Raw genomic sequence first — 27,370 nt, 5'->3', positions numbered from 1 at the left:
AGGGTGGGGGTCAGGCTCCCCAAAAGAAGAAAGAAGGCCAATCTAAAAGGTGGTGCCAATACTGCAAAAGTAAAACTCACTGGTTTCGTGAGTGCACCAAGAAAGGAGGAGGGCAGACTCCTGCCACTGCAGCCCCTAAGGCACCTGTGCCCCCTAGTACAGTCAGCAGTGGTAGTGCACCTCCCAAGGGTTTAGTAGGGTTAACCCTGGGTTCTGAGGGGTGTGACAACTTAGTTGGTACACTCACTCAGGCTGTCCTTGTCAGTACAGGGGATATGGATATGTCCCCTGACATAAGTCCCAATACTTTGGGCAAATACAGACAGACACCTTTCATTAATGGAAAAATGGCTCAGGCCTATAGGGACACTTGTGCCAGTGTCACAATGGTGACACCTAACTTTGTGGACCCTGGACAGATCATGCCAGGTACAGAATTCCTGGTGACCAATGCAAGCAATGTCACTACCACTCACAGTATGGCAATTGTAGCTTTCTCCTGGGGAGGGGTAACTGGCCAAAAGAAGGTTGTAGTTAGTTCAGACCTCCCAGTGGATTGTTTGTTGGGCAATGATTTGGAGTCATCACAATGGACTTTACAGTGGAACATAGACCTGGTACTGATCATGGCAATGCCGATGGGCTCTCCAGATATTTCCACTTAGAACAAGAAGACTCACCTGGTCAAGGTTAGCTTATTGTCCCAAAGTTTGGGGGGGGGGGGGGGGGGTCATGTAGGAGAGTAGGGTCTGCAATCCTATGATCACCCAGATTTTTTGCTTTTGTTTCACTGGTTTACGACTTTCTCTGGCTGTGGGCCTGCCAATCAGACCCACAGCCTGGCTGTTCTCTCTCTAAATTACAACATGTACCCTAGGTGCATTTACCAATTGGTACTGGGCCACCTTATCAGACCCTGTAACTCAGGGCATAGGTGTACCCAGGGCTGCCAGGGGCTGCAGCATGTATTATGCCACCCCTGGCTGGCCTCCTAAATTTGACACAACTGGCTGCATGACAGCTGGGGCAAAGTCGTGTAATCACCCTTTGCTGTAGGTGTAGTATACCTATACCTAACCCTAAAATGGACACACAGATTCCTATCAGTCACTCCTATGGCAGGCCTTGACAATCCTGAAGGCAGAGTGCTTGGAATCGTGTGAGATGGTGCTCTGGCATGAGCTGAGCCTGTCTGCAGCTTGCGGAACCAAGTCCTAATAGCTGTTCCATGATATCGCATACCATATACTCTTAAGTGCATTATAATCCTCGCGGTTAAATGTTAACTTTGGTATTGCTTTATTAAAACATGTCGAGTAAGGTGTCATACGAATTGGAATACTAACACCTCGCCAATTCTGGCGACGGGGTTAGCATTCCACCCTTCTAGAGGGACACGACATGTATGTAACTGCGAACCCCGGTTAAAGTTAACTAAAGCCTCAGCTCCACAAAATGGATGCTGCCACCACAGACACGAGTCTGACCCCCTGCAGCTGGGAGTCCTCCCAGCGAGGGGAGCCTGGACAAAGGGTTTCCTGTCAGGGGCGGTGCTAGCACCGTCCCAGACATGGTTTTGTGTATCCTGGGTAGGCAGGGCTTTACAGGAAGGTGACTGCTGAGTGGCACCCCGGTGCTCACTACGCATAGGCCGGTCAGAACCAGTTCCAGGGGCACACCAGCCCCTGGCCTGGGGAAAGTCCGGCATGGCAGAGGGGTGTAACCACCCCCCTCCTAGTCCCACCCATAGGCAGGACCTAGTCACCGGGTCAGCCCCCTTTTTTAGTATAAAGATGGGAGTGGGCCCCCTGTTCAAATTAGATCATCTTTGGAATCAAGACACGACTTTCTTCGAAAGGACTTCAAGATTTCTTCTTCAAGATTCTCCCTTGTGGCTAAGGAGTAGTCACCCTGCATCAAGCGGGCACCATCCTAAGAACACTGCGGTCTGCTGCAAGTCCTTCTTCACGAATCCGACGACCCAGCTCGACGAGACCCGGCTTCCCTGGCACCTCTGACCTTTACTCACCTCTACAGCAAAGCTGAGAACTGTGAGTGCGACGAGACCTCGAGGGACCGACGATCGCCAAGACTGCACGACTTGTTTGTAACAAGCCCACCGAGTCTTCCACTGGTGAGTGCTTTGGGGTCCGAGAAGCCCCAACCCTGCGCAGCTCCAGCATCCAAGATCAGCCTCCCTGCATCTCCACGATCTGCGTGGGGCCCTTCTGCTGTTTGCTGTGCACCGCGTTGTTTGGCTACTAGCCGGCTGGCTTGTGGCCTTCTGAACGACGCCCGATGACATCACTACTGCTGGTCTGGTTGCTCCAGACTGGCCCTTGCTTCCTTCTTCAAGAGAGGCACCCCGGACCCTCCTGGTCCACTCCAGACGCCATTTTAGGTCCACCGCGTGGGCTTGAATTTGCCAAGGCTTTGTTGCCCAATCCTGGGTCCAGCGACGCCGACAGCTTCTATCTTCGTGGGACAGCTCGCTCCTCCATCCTGGTCGCCGACAACACCTCCTGGTCCGTGAGATCTCCGAGCACAGCGTCACCCACTCACCTTGTCGAGGTGGCTACCATCTGGTGCCCTCCTGGTGCCCACTGACTACTGGCTAGTAGTCTCGAACTTGGTCCCCTCTGCTTTCAGGTGTCATCTTCCATCGATCCAGGCTTGGATCCACCGAACTTTCTTCACTGGTCGCCTGCCAGCAACTTCTTTCTTCCAGGCTCCTGGTCCGGCAACGAGGATTCCCGACGTCTTTTGAGTCCTATGCAGCTGCAGCCCTGGGCTAGGTAACTTCGGCATTTCGGTGCCCCAGCATAGCCTCACTATCCAAGGGTCAGAATCCACTTTCGTTTTCCTCCTACCAGGTCGGGTTCGCCCGAGAACACTAACTTTGCGATTCCTAGCTACCATAGACTTTGTCCTGCATCCCGCGTGAGAGTGCACACTCTGCACCCGAGTTCCCTAGGCCTCCTATAAGTAATCTGAAGGTTCTATAGTCAAGTCCTAGCGATTCCTAAGCCTATTAGTACTGTACTTACCTGCTAGTGATTTCGCATTCCACTTTTCAAGTATATGGTTTTCCGTGCCCCTCGGGCATTTGTATATACTGTGCTAACTTAAGTATTTTTATAAGAGTTTTGGTTTGTGCTTAGTACCCTGTCCTCATAAAGAGTACAGGGCTGTTGTGATTCTTAATAAATAACTGTTTATTTTCATAACACTTGTGTAGTGTCCTTTCACTTGGTGTTCAAGGGGTATATGTGTGGTAAACAGCTGGCTTAACACGCCCTCTCGAGTCTTTAGCCTTAGACTGCTCGTATCCACGCTACTAGGATAGCTGGTCTATAAGGTTGACTTACAACCAATCATCAATAAGGGTTGCTGGACTGATACATAGTGTTCACTAGAATAGTGAGCACTGCATATCAGGCCACCTTCTCACAAGTTCTTATCATCCTAATCGGTAAAACCTGCAAAGGCCAACTTCATTGGCGTGGTCTATCCCAGGTCTCTTTTTCACTGTGAAGTCCATCACATCCTTTAGGAAAATGTACCGACTCATCACTTTTGATCCTACCCTCAAATTCTGGCTTTGTCAGTACTGCCACTGTGTCAAGGTCAGCTTCAGTCACTTACCTAGTCCATGGAGTATCCTCATCTGCAAACCCTACCCAGAATAGAGATTTCCCTGACCTTCGCACGGAGGCCTCCCAGCCTACTTGTAGGAAAGCGACCCTTTTTGTCATGATCACCCCCACTTTATGGTGCTGGTACTGATGTTTTTTAACTGATGTGCACTGGGTCCCAGCTAACCAGGCTCAGTGCCAGTGCTCTTTCCTTAAAACAAGGTAAAAGGTTCTAATTCTACGCAATTGGCACACACTTTGCCACCCCTGTAAGTCCCTGGTAAATTGTACCCTTAGTACCTAGGGCATAGGTACCAAAGAGGGTTGCAGCATGTATTATGCCACCCTAAGCCCCCCTCCCCCCCTGCAAAGTACATGCTGCCTGATATTGCAGACTGCGAGTCATCATGCAAACGATGAGTGAAAACACAACGTGGCACACTCCGTGTGCAATGACCAAGTCCCTGCATGTATTATATGTAAGTCACCCCTACAGCAGGCCTTGTAGCCCTAAGGCAGGGGGCATTATATTACATGTGAGGGTATATCTACACGAGCAGGTTTGCACCTGTGCTGTCTCATTCAATTACTAGATAGTACAAGTGAACAGGGAAGCCATCTTAACTATATGTACTGGGCACTGGCCATTACGAGTTCCCCAACTACATGCTGGCTTCACTGAAAGCTATGGTGTTTGGTGTCAAACCCCGTGTCCTAATAAATCTTTACTGTTGCCAGTACCAGATATATTATACCAGATTTATTATGGCATGCACCTAGAGGGCACCTTCGAAGTGCCCCCTGAAAACCCTACTATCTAGTGTTCGCACCTCCTCCAGCAAGATTGCTAGTGATTTAGCATATCAAGGCTAGGGGCTGCAAAGCCCCTGCAACCTTTGATATGCGACCCCAGCTTCTCCCCGACTTGAGCAACGCCACCCCCTGCGGCCCATTTGGCACGAGGGCAGGTAGGAATTTAGCTATGCAAGTAGGCATGTTGCACTACCAGGCCAGGTACACCCCTAAGTTGGGCTGCCTGATGTGCTACACGAACGAAGGATTCTACCATCTTGTTTTTTGGTGGAATTAGGAACACTGGGACAGGGTAATGCTCACTCCCCACAGGAAGTGGTCATGTAGGGGGTGTAGTTACCCCAAGGGTAACTATCCCATTGGCTACTACCCTTCACCCTCTTAGCACCCCTAAATGGAGTATTAAGGTGGCCCTCTGACACCAGGAACTCAGATTCGACTGACAGAAGAAGAAGGACCAAGAAGAGCCGAAAAACGCAAGAACTGTGGACTAGCTGTGGACATTGGCACCAAATACTGCCTGCCTGCCTGCTCCTGTCCCGACAATCACAAAGACTCAACTCCTCATACAGCTGGGCATTCTCTATAAGCCGCTGAGGGCTGCCAGGACTTCGCCAACCAGCCAGCATCTCCCTTGAAGTGGAAGAGCCACATGACTGCAGGCACCCACCGCGACGTCCGGTACACCAATCTGCTGACCACCGGTTTCACTGATGCAGCAGCCACCCAGGAAGAGGTCACCGTACTCCAGGAGGGCAGCTCCATCTCCCCACTAAGTTTGGAGACGCCAGGAGCCATCCTGCACCAATACGCAAGGTACTGGAGCCTGTTGCAAGCACCAAGGTTTGTTGTGTTCAGTGTGAACACCACCACCACCATAACCAACCTGTACGTCGAGGGACTTCACCAGAGGCCAGCTCCACACCAAAAGTTGTCTTGCTGTATTTCTTCTGCAGGTTCACGAGAACCGTGAGAGCCTCAAACTTGTCGACCGCCAGACAAAACACCTAGGCACCTGAGCCTTCCAGCCCGAGTCCATTGAAAGCGATGGTGTCTCTGTGGTCCTGAGACCCCCCAAGAGCATAGCCCCCTTTGGGTTCTGCCAGACTGGCCTTCCCTTGCAGCCTCTTTCTTACAGGTACTTTTCTCATTGACAACAGCGTGTAGCGTTTGAGGCTACCACCTGTGAAAGCACCTCTGCACCCAGACGCCCCAGGCCAGGTAAACTTGAACTCTTGGTGCTTTGTTGGACCTTGGCCTCTACTTACCTTAAGTCCAGAAGAATAGTCCTTTAAGTCGTTTGCAAGCGACCCTATGGAGTGTTTATTTCTGCCATAGGATCAGATTACTGCAGGCTCAAGCCTCAAGTCTGACAGCTGTCATTTTCTACTGCTTCTTCTCTAAAATCTGATAACGTCTGAAGTACTTACCCAATTACGAAAATCTTGGTGTCTAAAATTATGTAAAAATACATGTTATTTTTCTAAATTGATCTTGAGTTTCTTCTTGAGTGAGTCTCTCATTTATTGAGACTGTGTGTACAACAAATGCTTAACACTGCCCTTTGATAAGCTTAAACTGCTTGCTCACACTACTACAAAAGAGAGCATTTGGGATTATTAATTTAACGCTGTAAGCCAATAAGGGTTATCTGGACTTTCTACATACTGTACCTCATTTTGATACACCACATAAAAAGCCTGCTTCGTACACTACAGAATAGGGTCATTATGACCAAAAAGGTGATGTTGCTTCTCCTGCCTCCTAGGTCAGGCTTCTGTGCCCCAGTGAGGGCCAGATATGTCCAAAAGGCAAGCAACCAACAGAGGCCTCTGACAACTGTAATTTCCAGGAAGAATACTCCTAGTCTTCCACTGACAGGTGGATACTCCTATCTGATGCCTGGAGCAGACCTCACTTACAGGTGCTGGGCTGGCAAGGAGCCACCTACCTGCTCCTGAGGTCCCTTTGGCCTCTTCGGTTTTGTCAGAGTGGCGGTCGGGGCAACAGCCTCAGGTTACTGACACCCTCTGTCACTTCCACGTTTGCTATCTGTACCCTGAAATTGAGCATGTGCCTGGCAGTCCTGGACTGTAATACACTTTATGTCTAGAAGGAAGCTGTATGGCCCAGGCCCCTTGTCACATGTCGTCGTAACAGTACAGGCAGCATCTCCAGACCACACATAGCCTCACCTGTGCCAGCTTTGGGGTCCCCCAATCAGTGCAAGTAACCCCTTACCTTCTGGTCCCCCACTGTTCATAGCATCCATCTCCTACCCCTTACTCTTCTCCTCGGCTTCTGTATATGTATTTGGCACCAGGATAGGCTTAGGGGGACACCTGGGGAGCTGACCCTCCCTGCTCTTTTTTCCTAAGTGGGAACTCGTGGCCAGGGTGTAGCATGTGCATGTGTGGCAGTTACCCTTCTCTGGGCCAATACACCCTACCATTCTAAGCATACCACGGCCACCAGGGACACAGATGCCACCCGCCTTCACCCTTTCACCCCTTCACACCTGCAGCTTCCCCAGCTTCTGCATCACCAGTACTGGCAGCTTCTTTTCTTTCAGAGCTATGACCAAGCTTGCCCTTCTCTAGCTGAGCCTTATGCTCTCTTTTTCCCCTGCTTGTTTTTGAGCTCTCTTTCTGCCTAGTTGTCCTTGAGCTCCAGCAGGTGGAGTGTTCTCTCCGATGGGCTTTTGGTGCTAGAGGAGCACACGCTGCTCCCTGCCTTGGAATGTGCATTCATTATTTCATTTTGGGACAGGTTTTCACCTGTCTACTCTTCTTCTGAAGCATTTTTATTCTCTACTTCTTTCTCCTGTGGAGTGATCTATGCTTGGCAGACCACTTCCTAGGCCTGGAGGGCTTTCAGGTAGTCCTCACTCCACCTTGTGACTCGGCTTTGTACATCCTTCATCTCTCCCACAGTAAGGTCAGTCAAGACTGGAGGCTGTCAGAACTACCTCCATGTTTATCAAGGAAAAAGGTTTCTGGATAATTCCACACCATTCATATTGATTGGGGATAGCGGGTTAGGTGCAGAGGTCTATGGGGTTCCACCGTTTAGCCTGTTTCTTTTCCTTATGTTTATCAAGGAAAAAGGTGCAACAATTGTAGCCAAATATGACATTATAAAAAAGACATAATTCAAAACCCAGATGCCAGTCTGGGACTCACAAAATGTAAATGTTTGCTCTAAAATCAGCGCAGGAATTTTTTATGTACTTTTAATTCTGCTTAGCACTGCTGAATAACAAGGTAGGAAAGTAGATTTTTATTTTGGGTGGACAAGTGTCCAGCTCAAAGGATAAGACCACAACCTGCTAGATGTCAGGGAGATTAAAGAAAATTAACTTGTGTTCAATTACTGGTAACGTAACACGAAGCAGTCTGGCTTAAATCCAACCCAATGTGTAAAGTATTTAAGTATGCATACACAGTAGAAAACAATCACCCAGAAGTCACTAAAATACCACAAACAATTTTAAAATAAAGACAAACTTTTTAGGAGATAAAAAGAAGACCAAAACAACAGAAATGCAATTGGTGATTTTTCATAAATTTAAGCGCAAATAGCTGTACGAACGTGCTCCTTTTGGAAATGGTAACCCCCACCTTTTGCGTGGTATCCGATGTATTTTTTTTCTTTTTTTCCATTTGCTATTTATCAAATATCTGATGTAATTTTGACAGAAGTGCACTGGGTTCCTGCTATCCAGGTCCCCAGTGCCAGATCTCTTTTCCTAAAACTGTACAATTGGATCCCCAATTGGCAATACCTTTAGCACCACTTGCAAGTCCCTAGTAAATGGTACCCCTGGTACCTAGGGCAAGGAGGCTAAAGAGGATCCAGCAGAGGATTGCAGCATGAATTGTGCCACCCTAAGGGACCCCTTATCACCAGCAAGTAAACTGCCATTGCAGGCTATGTGCCATGGTGCAGAGAAAAGTGAACACACGACATGGCCAAGCTCCTGTGTGCCATGGCTGCAGACACTGCATGCAGTATAGGTAAGTCACCCTTACAGCAGGTCTTACATCCCTAAGGCAGGGTGCACCATACTATATGAGTGGACATATCTGCGTGAGCAGATATGCCCCTGTGATATCTAAGTCGATTCTTGGATATTACTTGTGAACAGGGAAGCCATTTTAAGAACGTGCTGGACACTGGTGTTTACGAGTTCCCTGAGCTACATGATGGTTTTAATGAAACTAGAGATGTTTCTTGTATTATTAAACCCACATTGATTCAAGTTATGTATTTAATAATACATCCCAGAGGGCACCTTGGAGGTGCCCCCTGAAAACCTACCAACGACTAGTGTGCTGACTGACTGGGGTAGACCAGCCTGCCATCACAGACAGGTTTCTGATCCCCCTGCCCGTTAGAGCCCACGCTCTGTGAGGGCAGAAGCAATGCCTGCGCTGGATGGAGGTGTTGTCACCGGTTGTATGTCTAAACAACTACTGCCTAAACCACGACTTCCTTAACCACAAAAGCCTAACCACGAGATATTCTTAACCACTACCTGTTTTAGCACGACTTCCTAAACCACGAAATGAAACATCTTGCGTTTGGCCATTAAATGGCACTATTGTAAATACAATACTTCTCGCGTGAACCACTCGTAAAAAAAAAAAAAAAGATCTTAATGTAGTATATTAGTATGCTTTGACAACGCATACGTTATACAGGAGCGGAGGGTAGTGGAAAGACTCGTGGTTTAGGGAAGTTGTGCTTAAGGAAAGTCGTGGTTTTTGAAAGTCGTGGTTCCGGCTTCGTTGTTCAGGTAAGTCATTATAAAATCTTCGTTGTTAAGGATGTTTCCCGTTGTCACCTCGTCCAAGCAGGATGGTGAAGTGATCAGCATAGCAAGGAAGGAGGCTTCAAATGCCTCTGCTGCCTTTGATATGTGACCCAAGGTTTCCCCAGACAGGGGAAATGCCACCCCCTACCCTGGGCCCATTTTGCACCAGGCCAGGCTGGAAAGTTAAATTAGCTATTCCTGAGGCATGTCCCCTTCTCAGGCTAGTTCCACCCCTAAGATGGACTACCTGAACTCCATCATCTTAGTTTTGATGGAATTCGGCTCTCTGGGTCAGAGTTATGTCCACTTCCCACAGTAAGTAGTCAGATAGAGGGTGTAGACAGCCTAAATGGTAAGTACCCCATTGGCTACTACATGTCACTCCCTGTATTGCCTCTAAATTGAGTATTTAGGTGACACCCTTGACACCGGGAACTTAGATTTGACAGATCAAAAAGAGGGGACGAAGAAGAGCCGTGAGAACAGAAGACTGACTGTGAACGTTTGGCACCAAACCCTGCCAGTCTGCACAAAGCCTCGACAATCGTGACCAGCGACTCATCCTGCAGCTGATCAGCTTTCAAGAACCCGGGAGACTGCCAGCCCTTTGCAAATTGACAGCATTCTCTCTTGGAGTAGAGGAGCTACCCCCCTGCAGTCCGCAGACACCGTAGAGAAAGGTCTGGTTCACTGAGTTGCTGCTCACCAGTCAGCCCGTACCACCACTGATTCCCCAGAAAGTGGTACCTATTCTCCTGAAGGTACTATATTTCTTCCCTCAAAGTGAGAGGAAACCAAAACCAATCAGAACTGCACAGGACCAATATCAGGGGTACCAGACCCTTGCAGCAAACTAAAACCTTGACAGTACAATCTCAACTCCAACGACACAGAGACCAAGTAGCTGTTGAGGAACATCCGCACTGCAAAGACCCACTTTTCAGATTTTTGTACCTTCAACCGGAGACAGACTATTCCATTCCCTAGGATGCACAAAGCCCAGCCAACATTTTCACTCTGCACGCGAGAGCCCCAGCCCGGGTACCGACGAACCGACTGTGCTTCCTTGTTCCCAGGACCTTTGCCCCATGTCCCCTGTTGGATCTCACAGACCTGTCCCCAAGTCCTTCTCTGCAGCCTGTTTACAGGTAACCCTGTTCTTCTTACTGGCGTAGAGCTCACAGCTACCAACATGACCAGCACCTCTGCACCTGGAGGCCCCTGGGCAGGAAACAAGTAACTGCTGGTGGTACTTTCGACTTGGGCCCCTTTTGATCCTAAGTCCTTGAAGTAGACCCCCAGAAACTGCTTGCAAATAACTGTACACAACATATGCCTTTTCACCCATGAGGAAGTATTGCTGTGTAAATACGGATTAAAGCGAACTATTGACTTACCAGTAAATAATTCATATTTAAAAAAATACTTCCTTAATAGCAAAGTTCTTGGTATCAAAATTTATACAAAAAAGTTATTTTTCTGAATTGGTCTCGGATTTATTCTTGAGTGTGTGTGTGAGTGAGTACAACAAATGCTTAGCATTACCCTCTTATAAGCCTAACTGCTATCTCACACTATCACAAAAGAGAGCATTTGGGTTATCATTTTTGCCTCTCTAAACCAATTGCGGTATGCCAGGACTCTTTATACAGTGTATCTCGTTTTGGACCACTATATGAATAGACCGCCTCCTACAATAGCATCAAAGAGAGAAAAGTGCCAATGGTAGTTAATGGTTGCAGGTGCGATTTGAGAGTGACCATGATGGAGCCCTTGCTGGATACACCAAGTGGATTGATCTCGGTGAGAAACTGGAAGTCAGAAAGTTCAAAAAAGTCCCTAACAGAAAAGGGAGTTTGTAATGTTTTAAAAAAGTTGTCTCCCCACGGACACATCTGTAATTGTAGCAGCTGCTGTGAAACTTATGAATCAACTGCAGGTTGGTTCTGTTAAATCTCTGGAGCTTCTAAAGTTTTTAAGTCCCAAACCAAAAGGAAAGAAATTTTTGTTTTTTACGAAGATGCTGGAGACGCTCTTGAGGGCAATCAGAAATTCACTACAACAGTGCAACTGCCGATCAGGTACTTTTCACATTAGGTCTCTTTGGATCTGAAGCAAAAAAAAAATAAAGTTTAAAAACTTTTTCCTTTGCCCAAACAACCACCGGAGTACACTTCTAAGCTCTCCAGGACCCCAGGAAGGGTACTTAAAGATTATCATTGTGTCCGAAGCCATTAGCAAAGTTCAGTCCAAATTCCAATTGCCACTGGTCAGGTGGGAACTGAAGGGAAAAGACCCACAGGTAAGTCAAGTGATCCCTATGGTCCACTTAGTTATCTTGGGTACACGAAGGAGCAGATTGAGTCATTCAGAGGTCTTCACAGATCAAAGACAGGAGGTCCAGTCACCTTCTGAACTTCTGCAGGCCCAGAAAGTGTTCTGTTGGGGGTGTCTTGGTGTGCAAACACTTATGCCTAGCACCAGCTAATGTTTAGGGATGACCCGGGGATAGCAGGGTCCCAGTATTCGAGTTCAAGCAGATGAGTCCCATTAAAAAAAGGGGTGACTACTCATTGTGACCCTCATATGGGGGCACTTTGCTATCGATCTACATATATTATGGGGGTGACCATTCATAGTGACCCACAAAAGGGGTCACTGTATATATATATATATATATATATTCACTGAAAAAACCACAGGTTTCAGGGCTGTTATAGTTATAGTTAGTTGGACATTTTACTTGTACAAAACCAGAGAAATTCGACCGGTGTAGTTAGTTGAGCTAACTATAACTTTTGCCCCCGCAATGCACTGCTGATGACGTCACATTTTACATCATTCATGACATGGTCAGTGACATCACTCATGACATCTCAAATGACATCACTGAAGACATCATCCAGTGACTGTGTGTTTTTGTAAAGTTTAAATATGTTATATATATATATCTCAAAGTGTACTGAAGTATGAGTGGGTGTATGAGTGTCTGAATGTATGATTTAATAGGTGCGTGACTGACTATATAAGTGAATCATTAAACGTGTCTTACTGAATGCATAGGTTAGTGACTAAACTGTGTGAATGTCTGTATCAGTCTGTCTGTTGGTGTGTAAGCAGTCCCTGAGACCTGTGTTTTTTTTCAGTGAATTTCGAAGGTTTTTTAAATGCTAATTTCTAACTATATCGTCCCTGAAACCGATGTTTTTTTTCAGTGAATTTAAAAAAAAATTGAATTTCAAAGAAGGTGGCGGTCCCTGGGGCTGCGGGGGGCCCCGCCGGCACCTGCTATATACTTGTGGCATAGCCCCCAGGACTGGGGTCTCATTTAAATGAAGTGCTGGATCCTGCGCTTCATTAAAAAAAAACTTGGCAGGATTCAGCGTGAATACTGGTGAATTACTTTTTTTTTAATGCTCTTTTCTGGCCCTGGGGGTATCTGTGGGACCTCCTGAGCAGTCCTAGGCGGTCAGGGTGTTCTACCCTGCCCCCTTTTCTTGTTTTTAACCTTTTTTTCTGGTTTCTTGTGACTCGGTTACTGAGTCACAAGATGGCTGCCTACACATTCTGGTTTAGAGTGTTGGCAGCCAATCAGAGGGAAGCTCGTAGCCAGGAGGAGTTGCGACTCCTTCTCCTCGGTGCTCAGATATTGATATTTTTCTTTTTTTAATTTCTCAGGAACTACTGAACGGATTTACACCATTTAAAAAAAAGATCGCTTTCTGAACCAAGGGCTACCGTTTTGTCAAATTCGGTGTAACTCGTTCAGCAGTTCGGGCTGTAGCCGTGCCTAAAATGTTCTATTGAAATTAACATGGGGAGAACGCGTTTTGGGACCCACTTTTTTTCTCGACCCCCCCCTCTTCACGACCCCCGCTTCACGAAGACAGGAGCTGACCGAAGCACCCCATTAGTTTTGAAAATTTTCCGAAGATTCATCAAACAACACCAAAGATATTGGCAAAAGAAAAAATGCGTTTTGAATAGAAACAAGGTCCTAACTATAACTACCTACTGGTGACCGCCAGTAGGTAATATATAAATATATATCCTAACTATAACTGCACAGAAACTACTGCTGCCTGTATAAAATATGTATGTGTGGTATGGGAGTTAGCCTTTTGATTGAATGCTTGCCAGTGACTTCAAATCTCTTTTTTCACAGAAAAGAGGTCTTCATTTTGAATTATTTTGTATATTGTAAAGCGCTGACTTCAATGGCAGAAAAGTTAGCTTTCTTAAATACATTTAAAAAAAAAAAGTGAAACCTATGGATAACACAGCATTCCTTGTTTCTGTCAGTGCTGCTCTCAGATCATTAATCAGCACACCTGACACGATCACCCTTGTGCAAGGATTTACCAGTGAATTCTCCTGAAGTGTGAGAAAATCAGCATTATAAATGGAGCCAATAGTTGAATGCACTCCCCACAATGCAAACTATTTCCCATTTCAGTCTTGTTAAACCCTCTGTATAGTGTTGGTGTACATTAAATGAAAACATATTTTTACACTGTAATTGTTTTAATTTCTTAAACTGTTGCTTTACATTTAAAAATGTAACCTCCATTAGACCTTACTGGGAAGAGATCTTGGCGCAGGCTAAGGAAATGTTGGGGTACCCTGTCCCGACTGGCGGGAGTTCTTTTGGGACTGTGCAACCCATCTCTCTTACACCAGTCCAAGGCAGACAAAAAAGATCTTGTGGCTATGCATAGGGGCAACTAAGCTTACATTGGTAGCGGCCTGGAAAAAGAAGGAAGCCCCTGCTCTCTCTCTCTCTCTCTGGCATGCTCTCCTTTGGCAACTCCTGAGCCTGGAGAGGATGGCGGACATCTTCAGAGATGACTTCAAAAATGTTGAATTTCGGTGCGGTCCATTGGTCTCATTCCTATCTAGGGGTTTTCCATCTGCGGTTTGCCCTCCCTCTGTCAGAGCATTACATCTCTTCCAGGTTTGAGCAGCTCACTAACGCTGCCTCAGTATCATACCGTGGCCCCAGCTTCCTAATTTCTTTCTCTTACCTGTTAGCATGTGTTTTGTTTTAGCCGCCACCATGAGGGGTGGGGGGTGGGAGAGGGGTGGGGGGGGGGGTGAGGAGGGAGGGTGTGGGTGTGTGTGTGTGTGGGGGGGGGGGTTTGTTTGCTTATTTCTATGCATATTCTGCCTCCTGTTGAGGCCACCTGACGCCTGCCAGCTCTTCTACACCCTCCTCAGTGCGTTGGGGAGTCATCATGTGGACTTGCTACTCGAGTGGACGCGACACCCCTTTCTGCTTCTGTTATTCTTATTGGGGGTCCCCCCTTGGTTACCTAGCCTAGCTGCTCTTCGAGGGACTGGGGACTCTCATGTCTCAATGTCTGCTACATGCAACCCTTGATTGCCTCCTCTATTTGCTTTTTAACGTCCGCTGATTTGCTTACTCCCCTGCGTGGGTATGCTGGCACTTGATATGGCTTTCCCTGCACTGTTTCCGTATGTAAACTTCAATAAAGATATTTTTGACAAAAAAAATGTAACCTCAAAACATTGACGACCCTATCTGCAATCTCAGGCATTCAATGAATACTAAAAATTAAACCGAGAATTACATTCACATGCTCCAAATCTTTGTAAAGAGCACAAAAAATGTTTTTGTATAAAATGTACATAGCAAGTATTATGTATATTATGGTCCTATAATGCTATCTCGTGATTCAGGGGACATTTATAAAACCATCTGCCTCATAGTTGGATGTCACTAGACCCCCATGATGGCAGGATATGACTGTATAGCACACAGTTACCTGTTATATACTATCTGGCTATTTATCTTTTTATCTATCTGTCTATAAATATTACAGATGTGAGGATAATGGATGTGTTACGGTTCTGTACGATTTTGCATTGAAAAAGCATTTTATGTTTTGCCAATGACTTTGGCGGTGTGTGATAATTTGACATGAAGCTTTCTAGTAAAAAGGGATTATTCACTTGAGTAACATGTTTTTTGCAGGTCCAAAACATTGTGTGGGTAGCGGGAGTTTTGGTGGGAATCCTAGAAGTGACATAATTTCCCATTTTAACCCTCATAGAATTATTTGCTATTCGGTGCAGAAAAAAACAGTTTAATGGAATTACACAAAACTTGCTTTGAAAGTAGAACTTTACTCAAGTGTTCGCTTTGCTTGGTTTGAAGTGGATTCATTCATTGTTTTCACGTTTTTTGTGATGGGGTTGTAACCTCAAATGAAAGAGTGAAATAAAATAATGTTACATTTCTTCAAATTAAATCTCTGTAATTTTAGGAAGGGATTACATTATAACAAATATTGTACTGCAGCTTCATTAAGATCGATGCAAGTTTGAGTTTTACCTCATCTGTGCTTTCTATGTCAATTCAAATATTCTAATGAGTTTTGGTTTTATTAAAAGATCAGTCAACGTGAGCATTATATTGAGCCTAAACTTGATGAATAGCAAAGATAATATGTGAGCATTTTATGTGTTGTGCTGATTCAAGACTTTATGCAGAACTGTTTGAATGTAACCGTTACGCCTTGCCCTGGACTCCATAAAAAGATGGTGGGAAGTGAGGATTAAGCTTTGTGAGTCCAGAAAGAAAGATGCCTGCATAAAGATACTACATCGTCAGTTAATTGTTAATGCAGAACGGTCCTGAGACCTGTGAGATAAGATGTTGCTATTTTACTGATATGGTGCTAAGGCCAAAAGCCACTTGGCAACCTTTCATGACCAAATCAGCTACATTCTGTAGTTGTTTTATATCTGCTAGGACATTAAGTTGTGACCTTCGGTTTGCCCTCAGATGTTACAATGTATGCATTAAGAAATGCAGCTATATATACAGCTTCGACGTCATGATTGTGGGCAGACGCATCCCATCTACTTGTGTCACAGCTTTGACTAATATTTAGATTTCAAGCCTTTCAAACAGGAAAGAACAAGAGAAAAGGCAAAATTGTAGCATATGTTCCATGTTCTAGGTAGTAATTCAGTATGTAATTTAATATTTTTTCTCCTTATGTTGCTAGATACTCCTACTCTTGCCTGGAGGGTGGAAACAAGCAGCTCTGGTCCTCCGGACATCACTTGAAATCCTGCAGGGAAGCCGCATTTTCTCATGATGGACAACGTAAGAGTCACCATGTGTCATTTAAGGAGCAACCGTCTCAACTGCAGGTGGGGGAAATGTCCCCTCTGTGTTGATTTCCAATGTTATGAGAATTACATGGGGTTTTGCTCTGCGTAAGATATGTTTTTATTGAATTCAAGTAGCAGAATTAACTTACTCCTCTAAAACGTTTGGCTTCTGGCCTGGGCAGGTTAGGAGAGGCTAACGACCTCAGGAAATAACTTTATTCATCACTCATAGCACATATTCTCATACCCGATCTGCTGTTTACTCTTTAAATGTAGTTTAAGGTAGGAGTAAGCAAGGGAAGGCCTAATGTGAGTGTCACGTAGCGTATTAAATTACCTCTCAACCACTAATCCTATTCTGTATTTCATGTAAAGAGGGCTCCAGATACAAATTTAAGTGGGAGTATTTTACTTCTTACTATTAAAAGTTTAAAGGAAAATTATTTCTGTGAGATTTAAAAGGAAATCCTGACATTTCATTCAAGTATTTTTTAAACAGAATCATTATTTTGCTTGACTGGTATGTTGCATGTTATTACTCATGTGATATGTAGAACACACACATGAACCTGCTAGTTTGATTCCGATCATACCTCAATGCCAGTCAGTCACTGTTTCTGAACGAATGGAGTTGTTGGTTGCATGTTCCTTTTATGTAAAGCCAGATATTCCATCACTCAAGCCATTTTGGATGGTGTTGTTTCTATTGTCAGGTGAGTGCTTTGCCCAGAACTGAAATGAAAAAAAACATTCTCCTATGTCACAATCTCACTTTTTAATTGAAGTTCAAAAATGTTTGTTGGAAACATGGGGTTTGAGGCATGTGAGCTGTAGATCACCTGCATTGCATACTCCTGCCGTCTAGTGTTGGGCCCTGATGTTTGCACGTTGTTTTTCTACGAAGATGTCTTTCCTAGTCACTGGGTAGTCACTGGGTAAGGTGACTCCTCCTTTCAGTGATAGTGCGCATGGTCATAGACTCAATTGTTAGATTATTTTTTTCTGCCATCTGGTTCGGACGTGTGTTGCTGTGCTCTGGTTCGAAACCGTTCTTACGTTCCCCTCAATGCGCAGACCTCTCTACCTCAACGGTATTGTTTTCGTACGCGTTTCCCACTTCTTCGCGTATCATTTCGATCACCAAAAATTACTTTCGATCAGAAAGCTTCGTGGACAGCCTTCTGACCTAACTGCGTTGGGTCATCTTTCCGTCAATGGAATGGATGCCGTTCAAATTTGCCCTCCGTTCAAACATGAAGTATAAGCACACTGATTCACACAAAGTGTGTAACTTGTGCTTGGCTCCGGAGCACAAGGAGGAAGACTGTGACACCTGCAAATCACTTAGATCGAAGAAAACTCTTCCAGATCGTCGGGCCCGACGTCGAGAAATGCAGTGTCAAAGCATCGAAGACACACCAGACATCTATGGTGAACATTCCGATCAAAAAGATTTGGGAGCATCAGCGTCGGAAGAAGAAGAATCTTCTCTGGGGAGGACTCCGGCTCGGACCTCGAGCTAGACCTCGATGGCTAGGAATTGCTGCAAGGACTAGGTTACTTGAGTACCGAAGACCCCTTGCCCCACCAACTGCCCCAGAAAAAAGACAAGGCTGCCATCTGTCCATGGTCGGCACCGAGACGACATTTCCGAAGCCCCGCCTCCAGGCTCGGCTTTGAAACACACTGTCAAGCCTTCCGGTTCCGTACCTAGTCACTGAAAGACCTCTTTGGATCCAAAACATCCGGATCCAAGCAGAAATCCAGCTCAGAGCTGAAACTTTCCATGCTGAAAGCGAAACAGCCTACGGAACCATAATCTTCAGTTTCCATAGAGCATCACATGTCTGCACCGAAAACGCAGGTGTCGAAAACAAAACATGCCTCGTCTGATCCGAATTTAGACGTTGTCCCACCAAAAAAGGATGGAAAACAAAAAGAACTCTATATCAACCCTGATACAGGCTGTATACACACCAAACTACCTCAAAGCCGCAAACTTCCAGACGAGGACACTCATTACAAGATTCCTTTACAGAGGAAATCTGTTGCCACCAGCCCTTTTCATCTAAAACCGCCATCCAGACCACCATCCCCCTCTCCACCTTCAGATACTTTACAAATGACACCTCCGGATTCTCCACAATCTCGCCTGAGCTTAAAGTCCTGAAACAAGAGTCTAAGATATTGGAGAGGGAGTGGAGCTCCAGTAGCTTCTGCCCCTTGGCGAAACATACACTCAGAATCAAACAAAAAAGCTATTATGCCGCTGTAGCTGTAGCCAAAGGCTGATACTTTACATCGCATATCGACCAGGCTAACAACAATTTGAAGGACATTTTTTCCATTGTTCAAAGTTTTATGTCTCCCAGTGCTCAGTCACGGTCTGCTCCAGTTTCGGATCTTTGGTGCAATACTCTTGCCAAGTTTTTTCTGGACAAAATCTGCAACATTCAAGCTACTTTTTCCTCCTGTGCTACTCCGCCCATGGCTCCTCCATCTGCCTGGCCTTTAGCTGGCCCTACTCATACTCTGTCAACTTTTTTTGCCAGTAGATTTGTCCAGCACCCTTAAAATTCTTAAAGGTTTGAAATCGGGTTCTCCTTCTGACCCTTGTGCTGCCAGACTCTTGGCTTCAGCTGCTGGCATTAGCAATCCTGAAGTTAATAAGCTCATTAACACGTCTCTGCGGGATGATTTTGTTCCGATTTTGTTCCTCCCCCTCCGTAAGCAGCCGTGTTTGGACCAGTCGACTCCCGGAAACTACTGTCCTATTTCGCTCCTGCCAAGTTTGGCTAAGGAATGCGGGAAGGTGGTTACGAATCAACTTACTGAGTATGTCGAAGCTACGGGTTTGCTCCACCTGGCTCAATCTGGTTTCCAGGCTTCGTGTAGCACGGAGTCAGCATTGTTGGAGGTGTCAGAGGTGATCCGTGAGTGTCTGGATGCCGGCGGGAGAGCGGCATTGGTTATGCTGGACCTCTCGGTGGCATTTGATACGGTGCCCCACTACTTGCTTCTTGATTGCCTCTCTGCGATTGGTCTATCTGGGTCTGTCTGGGGTTGGATCAGGTCCTTCCTACAAGGTCATTCGCAGCAGCACTGCCTTCCACCTTGTGCCTCCGCTGCTGATTTATTTAGTTGAGACATTAGTGGCTAGGGTGATGGCCTATGCGGATGACATCCAGCCTATGTTTCCATGGGGAAGGGACGATGATTCAGTCCTTTCTGCTCAACATTGTTTGTCCTCTGCCTTTCACTGGCTAGCTCAGGGGCATCTTAAGTGCAATGAGGAGAAATCTGAGATCCTTTTGTATGGCAAATTTCCTGCCAGCTTCAGAGAGAAGCTTTGGCCTCCGGGTTTCCCCCTGCCCAGCTCAAAGGGAAACTCCGCTAAGAATCTAGATGTTTTGTTCATTGAGAACTTGACTTTTTCTACCCAGGTCAAGAAGCTGGGCGTGACCTGCTTCGGCATTTTGAAAACTCTGAGAAAGTTTCTTCCTCTTTTTCCAAGTTCTGCAAAGGAAACAGTTGTCCGCCCTCTGATCCTTTCCCATCTAGATTACGCCAATGCACTGTACACTGGCATCCCTGGCTACCTCTTGAACAAACTGCAGGTAGTCCAAAACTCGGCCGCCTGTCTCCTGCTTGGTCTTTCCAGCAGGTGCAGTGTGCGTTTTCATTTGCGCTCTCTGCATTGACTTCCGGCGGAAGCTCGAATAAAATTAAAAATTCTGACTATGGCCCATAGTGTTCTTCATGGCCTGGGACCCATCTACCTTCAGAAGAGGTTTGCCTTTTACGTCCCTGTGAGACAGCTACGTTCCTCCTCTCAGCTTCTGGCTCAGATCCCCTGGTTTAACCGCCAAAGACTTGGCAAGTGCTCTTTTGCCTGAAAAGCTGCTCTGGCATGGAACGCATTGTCGCTGGCTCTGCACGGCATGCAAGATCCTGCGACTTTTAAGAAAAAGTTAAAAACCTTTCTCTTTTAGCTCTGGCTTTTGACCTTGCCCCCTTTTCAGGTTTGCGCCGTGACGCTCCATGGAGTATCTGTGCGCAGTACAAATTCATATAACACAACATAACATGATTTTGATGAGGGTACACATTTACCAGCAGACCCATGGTCAATTATACTATTGATCCCCCATCAGTTACCGACCAAGACCTTTACCCTGTCAAGCCATCGCCCCCAGATGACAATGTAGCCTACCAAGAACTAATTGCCAGGGCAGCACAATATCATGAGCTGGCACTACATAAAGAATTGTTAGAGGAAGATTTTTTGTTCGAAACTTTAGGGTCCAAACATAGGTCATTGCATACATGTCCTATGCTTTAGGGCATGATGAAACACGCACATGACTTTTTAAGGGTCCTGTGCATGTATGTATATTAACTCCTAGAGTTGGTAAAAAATATAAGGCCTCCAACGGATCCAATATTTATCAAGGGACAATTACCTTTAGATTCACTAGTTGTAACTAATGCACGTAAAAGGGCTAATTCCCAAACATCTGGGACGCTCCTCCGCCGGATAAAGAGTCTAAGTTAATTGATGCTTCTGCAGTGCTTAATTTGTGCCAGTGCTTTCAGGTGCTTAGCACCGGAACGTTTTTATCAGGACCGGGTCTAGATCGCAGAAAGTGTGTGACACAAAACATAATCACTCTTCACAACAAGATGAGCACTCTAACTCACGAGTCCCCAGTGAAGAGCTGAGCGCGTGAGCGTAGATCCGATAATAAAACTATGCCTTTAGCCAGTGCCAGTGAGCCGGCCACTGATTGGGCTGGAATTGGTCATATGCAGCTGCGGCAGCGTGCGTGCGTGCGTAACCTTTTTCAAATTGCTTTCCGCAGACCTGCCTTATCATTTTAAGAGGCACGCACAGCGCATTGGCGGCAGTCTTGCACTATCATCTGAAGCAAGTGAGTGTCATGTGCACTTAGTGTGCAGCAGCAGGCCTCAGGTAGGCATTTCTGCCATGTCTAAAATACTACTGCCTTTTTGAAATGCAGATTTTGAATTTAATTTCATTGGGGAAAATATATTTCTTTAAGGTGACGCCCTTTCTCCTACATCCCCTTCGACTTTTGAGGGTGTTCCCTGACCCATTATCACCTGGAATTGAGTGAAGGCCCAACTTTTTTTGGCATACGTTGTATTAGTTGCTCCTCACTTACTGAAAACCGTGACTTGAAGAAACGGTTCACAATCTCTCTTTTTTCTTCTTCATTTATTTGCTTCCCTGTGAAATGGATCCAAAAAAGAAAAACACTCGTGCGAAAAATACCCTTTTACTGCATATTTTTTATCCCAAAGTGCAGACTCGGTATGGAGAGAAATAAAATGTGCTAAATATGAAAAATAAATACATTACTAAATAAAGCAAGACAGAGTGGTTGCAAAGTGGCCAGATTGGTTTTATTCACATCCAAAAATAGCCTCACTTTACAGACTTTGCAGTGAAGCGCTACTTTTGTTTTCTCGTCTTTCTTTGAACAGCATTGTTGTCCCCAGGTGGGGAAGTACGCCATTCCTGGATGTATTGCAATACCTGGTTGATGGGTGGATTGAAAAACAAAATGTGTACCATGGCTCTGTGTTCATGGATGTGGTCTTTTTAAACCATACTGCTTACATTTTGTAAGGATATAAGCAATGGACATTGAAACGGTTCCCTTCAGGGCCCTGTAGTCATGTCCTTAACTTTTCAGGTAAAACCACTTGCTGATTTATGAATAGTGAGTGAGAGATCGTTAAGGTAACCATGTTGTTTCTGCTTACATTTCACGTGCTTTACTCAATCTTGCATTCCCTATAAGTGTTTGCTTTTACTTTATTTATTTTTTTAGGCAGTATATTACTCTTATCAGGTGCATAATTTGAATTGAGCCACATCAAAGTGTTTATAGCGGGCACAATTAAGTTGTAGCTGAAGGCAGTGTGAGTTTCTCTCAGTGTGGCAGTATGGTGTTCAGTGGGGGAGAGGATGTGGCACTATGGCCAGAGCTGTCGAATTTGGAACTGGGGAACCGAGTTCAGCCTTAATGACCAGTCCTGCAGACCACTCTACTGAGGGAGCATATGCCCATGCTAGACCTTAGAAGGCCTGATGTTAGCACAAGCAGGTGTACCCTAGTGGTGTCAATTGTGGGTTAACCTTGAAGGCCTGTCCACCACAATTCATACTAAAGTTAATCTCCAGTCTTGTGGACAGGCCTACGAAGCAGCACACCCTAGAGCAACAGTGATCCAGTCACTGTGACTCTGTCACTGAGGTCACATGAACGTTGAGCAGGTTAGGGTGGTGCGAACGGTGTGACCACACTGGGTACCTATTTCGGGTGGGTGCGTAGTGTTTGCAAGTATATTACGGTTTTTAAAAAAACGTGCTGCCTCCTTCCTCGCCTCCAGAAATTTTCAGCAACAATAAAAATGGCATGATAACTTTGGTGATTAATGTTCTTTCTAAAGAGAGATCAGAGTTTTGTCTAGTGGAAGGGTTGACTCCTGGAAAGGTAGCAAAGAGGGTTCATGGGTCTGCTGCAGAGAACATGTACCATGCAGATCACAATTGCACATAATGTTAACTAGGTTAGTAGGTTACTGCTTTTGTCAGAGAGATCCTTTTGTTACTTGCAGTTTATAAGTTAAAATCCTAACATAGAACAGTGAGCTATTAAACTATACTGCATATTAGAATGGTTGTCATGTGGCTTCTACACTTTGTAGTCCTTTGTCTTATGTAACATTTCCTATACAGTGATTTACACACCTATAAATGATTGTCTCTGTGTAGTGTGTGATGTAAAGTGGTCTGACACCGTACACTGGTATGAGTGGCACTGTAAATCAAATTAAATGCATCTGAGAAAGAATGTGGATATGGAGACTTGAGGAGGACTGTTAAAGGGTGGTAGTGAGGGAGTCTGAGGCGGAGGTGATCATGGGGGCACCAAAAAACACTGTTGCACAGGGCGCCACCAGCACTAAAGCCAGCCCTGCCATTGAGGCCAGTCTGCGACACCCATTGGTACCTCCATTGGCCTTTTTCAGCAGTAGTAGCTGCAACTCACCCAGGATCGGCAATGCAGGATTTGCATGCACACTAAACTAAGTTTGCAAACTTAGCAGTCTCTCTGCTTCATGCACAAGCACTTTTAACATGTGCTACCTGCTCTGGAGCCACTGTAATTATGCAGCAAAGGAGGACAAAATGATGCTGCAGTGTTGACTAAATTATGCAACAAAAAAAAGGCTGAAGCGTAATATAATATATTTTCTTATACTTTATTATTTAGACATTTGTACACATATTAAGTCTCTGCAAAGATTCTACCTCATTTGTATCAGTATAACCTATAAATGCAGCAGTGAGAAAAGTGAGAAGTCAACCTTTGCAAAGGGCTGTCCACTTTGTAGCAACTCAAGTCATGGTTTTTAATAACTTTTTATCCATTTGAGCTACAAAAATGATTAGTTAAAACAGTAAGATTTTGCAGTGGATGATGTATTATGTGACAAAGATGGCAGATCCGTAATTGTTTAGAAAACATTTGCAAACTAGGATATTTGCCATTCATGTTTGAACTGCTCTTGTGGAAGAAGGGAGGAGGGAGAAGTGCTAACTGCATGGCTTGGAGACAAATGACTTGTGATTCCACTTTTAAGCGTATTTGGGACAATGTGTGATAGGAAATATATCCCACTTTGTGAATGTATTTGAATGCCAATAACTCCTAATAAACCCTAAATAATCAACTGTATCCATTGGTTGAATTAAATAACCCAATAAGCTGTAACTGGTCGGTGAAATGCCAGACAAATGCTAAAAATTGGGATGATTGGCACATTCTGGCCTCACCTCTGACTCCGCCCAGTGATCCAATCCTTGGGTTATTGCCACCCTTGAAGTCTTCGCCCACAGTTCCCCTACTTTTTTTCCCCCACTTCGACCTCTGGTTGTAAATTTTTACAGGGAACTGGATACTGAGATTTGACATCGGGCTGATGCATAAATTCTATTTTGGTAGATTTGCTCCGCTCGCATTGAAGGAAACTCCAAACATCACGTATTCTAGAGTGTCCCCAGGCATGGATTGTTATGTATTAGAATTAGAGAATGAATAACAAATAACGGGTCGGTCGGTTACCATCTAATTTATTGATTGATTACAAGTGTGTACTTTTTTCACGTTACAGATATTTTTTTGATTCCTGTGTATTCACTGTCATTTATCAAGGTATCATGTGATACATCATGAGGTGCTTTTGGCGCATTTGTGGTCTTCAGAAGTTTGTTGTTTATAGGGAATAGCACATTGATTTGAGGTACTTTCCCAATTCTTGCATAAGACATTTTCACGGTCGGTCACAACAATTACGTTCACGCAGTAAATATTGAGGAACACCTGCATGATTTGCAGTTAACCTGTCCTCACTAATATTAATCTCGGGTTCGATCGAACCACTCTGACGCAATTGTTCAAAGATGGATTACCACTATTTTTCTTCTTCTTTTATTGATCTGCCCTTATGTCCCGAAATGCATTGGGCAAAATGAATACTATTTGACATGATGATTCAGGGCACGTCATAATCTGTATTGTTATGAACAATGATTATAAATATTATTTGTGCTTTATTGGCTATTTACTTCTGTTAATTTATGATGATAATATTGTATTGAAAAAAATCGTTTTTTCAAATAGGTATAAGATTTTGAAATATTAATGGTTGTCTGTTGATTAATCCATTTGTATATACAGTGATTTTAGGCACACATAAAAAATGTTTTAACAGTTGTGCATGCCTTTTCCCATCAGGTAGGCCTTCAGTTTAGTTTATATTACGTGTCAGGCAGACACAGGAGGGCGCAGTACACTAAGCTTCATTAGAATTTAATTAATCTTTTCTGTAAATCTTGAATGAAGATGGGTGCTCTCCCAAACATCTTAAATATATAAATCAAGCCAGATAATATGGTTAAATGACTCTTTGAGCACATGTGCATCAGTGCAAAATCCATTCCCACATTTTAATTTGTTCTATGCTGTGCGACATGGAGCATGATTGCGATGGCTCCATCATGCAGTGTTATTGTTGGGTGATGTTTTGGAGAGGCTAAAGTAGTAAGCAGTCTGTGGTTCTTTGCCGTAGTTTGTGGCAGCTCGGATTGGGAATGGCATGAATTCAGAATCGAGTATCTGCTGTTGGATGTCCATGGAGGATTCTGTTGGCTGGAAGTTTGTGTGGTGCTCGTTTGTTGAGGTGGGCAGTGCTGGGAGTCCTGGCCTATTTGAGCTATGTTGTTTGTAACAAAGGTGTTTTTCTCTTTTTTGGGGCCGTCCTTTAGAGAAAATGCAATTTATCTCCTGCCTTTGGTACAATCACTGCATATTTCTGCGCTGCCTGGACATTCTGGCTTTTTAGGTTTTGACTGGCGATGCGCAAGTAGTGCGCATGCGCCAAAAAACCTTATGATTTGTGTGTGGGGTCGGGTATACGCCCCCTCCTCCCATTGGCAAGCTCCATAAATGGAGGCTAGCCATTGGGAGAGGGCTCTGTCCGTCAATCTCGGACCAGATTCGGGAGCGTTCCCGAGAATTTTTGGCTTTTGGCTACGTCAGCCGAAAGCCTCTTCTCATCAACGCCCCCAAATCTGGTCCGGGATTGAGGGCACCCGCCTTCCTGCTCCTGTCTCACGCGGCGCCCGGGCCGTCACGTCCTGCTTCCAAAGGCGGGGGGTAACAATCTCTCTTCCCATCACTAGTAACGCAGCTCCTTCCTCGATCACCAGGGCAGTTTCCCGGCCGGAGGCATGGTGTCACCAGTCCTGTCCTCTCCCTGATCACTAGTGCAGCTGAGCAGCTCCCTTCCCGGTGCGGAGCTCTCTCACCGCTCACCGGCGCAACTCTTTCCACAATCAGTAGTGCAATTTCCTACAGTGCTGCCCTCTCCCTAATAGCGAGTGCTGTGTTCTTGATCACTAGCACAGCCCTGCCCCTGCCTGATCACTACTGGCGCTCCAGTGATCTGAGAGTTCCACTCCTCCCTGACCCTGTGGAAAGCCCGGCGTAGCTTTCCCCCTCCCTCCCTCCTCCAGAGCCTCCCAGGCTAGCCTCACCTCCCAGCCCCAATCCCTCCCCTCTCTCCTCCTTCCCCTATGGCTGCACAAACATGGCGGAGCTGCGGTGAGTGGCAGGGCTGGATTGGGACCCGCTGCTGGTGTGAGGGGGCGCCTCGTCCCTGGTGGGGGGCAGCATGGGAGCCCGCTGGATCCCCACCAAGAGGGAGAAGTATGGCGTGGGTGAGTACCGGAGCGCGCACCTTGACCATTCCCGGCACTTCCTTCTGCGCTGGAGAAAGTTTACAAACTCTGCCCTGTCAGCCTGAGAGGGCTGCGTCCAAGGAAACACATTTCACCCTCCGCGCCCTGCACTCGCCCCTGCGTGGGGTGTATGCTCCTCGTCCTCAGCCCTGAGACACTTCCTCAAGCCCCCGTCCAAGCCCCATACCCTCTATTGCCCCACTGACAGTTGGCGCGAGCTCAGTCTCAAACAAGCTCTGGGACCCACCTCCCAATGAGCGCTGGACACAAGCCCCGCGGCACCATGGTAAGAAGGCGGGGAGGCCCCGATTCGGAGGCCAAGGGCCTTGGGACGGGGGGAACAAGCTCCCTCCCTCCCACCTGTCACCACCCCCTACGCTGTCTTTTCCCTGGCTGCCTGCGTTGGTGCCCCACTACGCCCCTTACCTTTGGCGCCCCTACCGTCTCCCATCCCCCCTGTTCCGGTATTTGCGCCCTGCCACCCCCCCTCCCCCCCAGCCCAAACCCACGTGAATTTCACAGGGAGGTAGAGCCTTCGAGCCTTTTTCTCCTGTAATTGCATCCCGTCACCCCCTCCCCCCGTGCACCCCTTACCACCTAATGCACTTTTGGCCGCTCACAATTTTT

General features: G+C 45.8%; 1 protein-coding gene across 1 annotated transcript in view; it reads left to right on the top strand.

Annotated features, from left to right (window-relative positions):
• WDR55 (WD repeat domain 55) overlaps positions 1-27,370 on the top strand; it is a 266,386-nt gene that overhangs the window by 106,173 nt on the left and 132,843 nt on the right. The window contains exon 4 of the mRNA XM_086931380.1: positions 16,299-16,399. Coding sequence (XP_086787506.1) covers positions 16,299-16,399 — 101 coding nt within the window. The remainder of the gene's footprint in view (positions 1-16,298; positions 16,400-27,370) is intronic.

This window comes from Lissotriton vulgaris, chromosome 7 (assembly GCF_964263255.1).
Source record: "Lissotriton vulgaris chromosome 7, aLisVul1.2, whole genome shotgun sequence".
Taxonomy (NCBI): Eukaryota; Metazoa; Chordata; class Amphibia; order Caudata; family Salamandridae; genus Lissotriton; species Lissotriton vulgaris.
The sequence above is the reverse complement of the archived record's forward strand: the minus strand, read 5'-3'. Positions and strand labels throughout refer to the sequence as shown.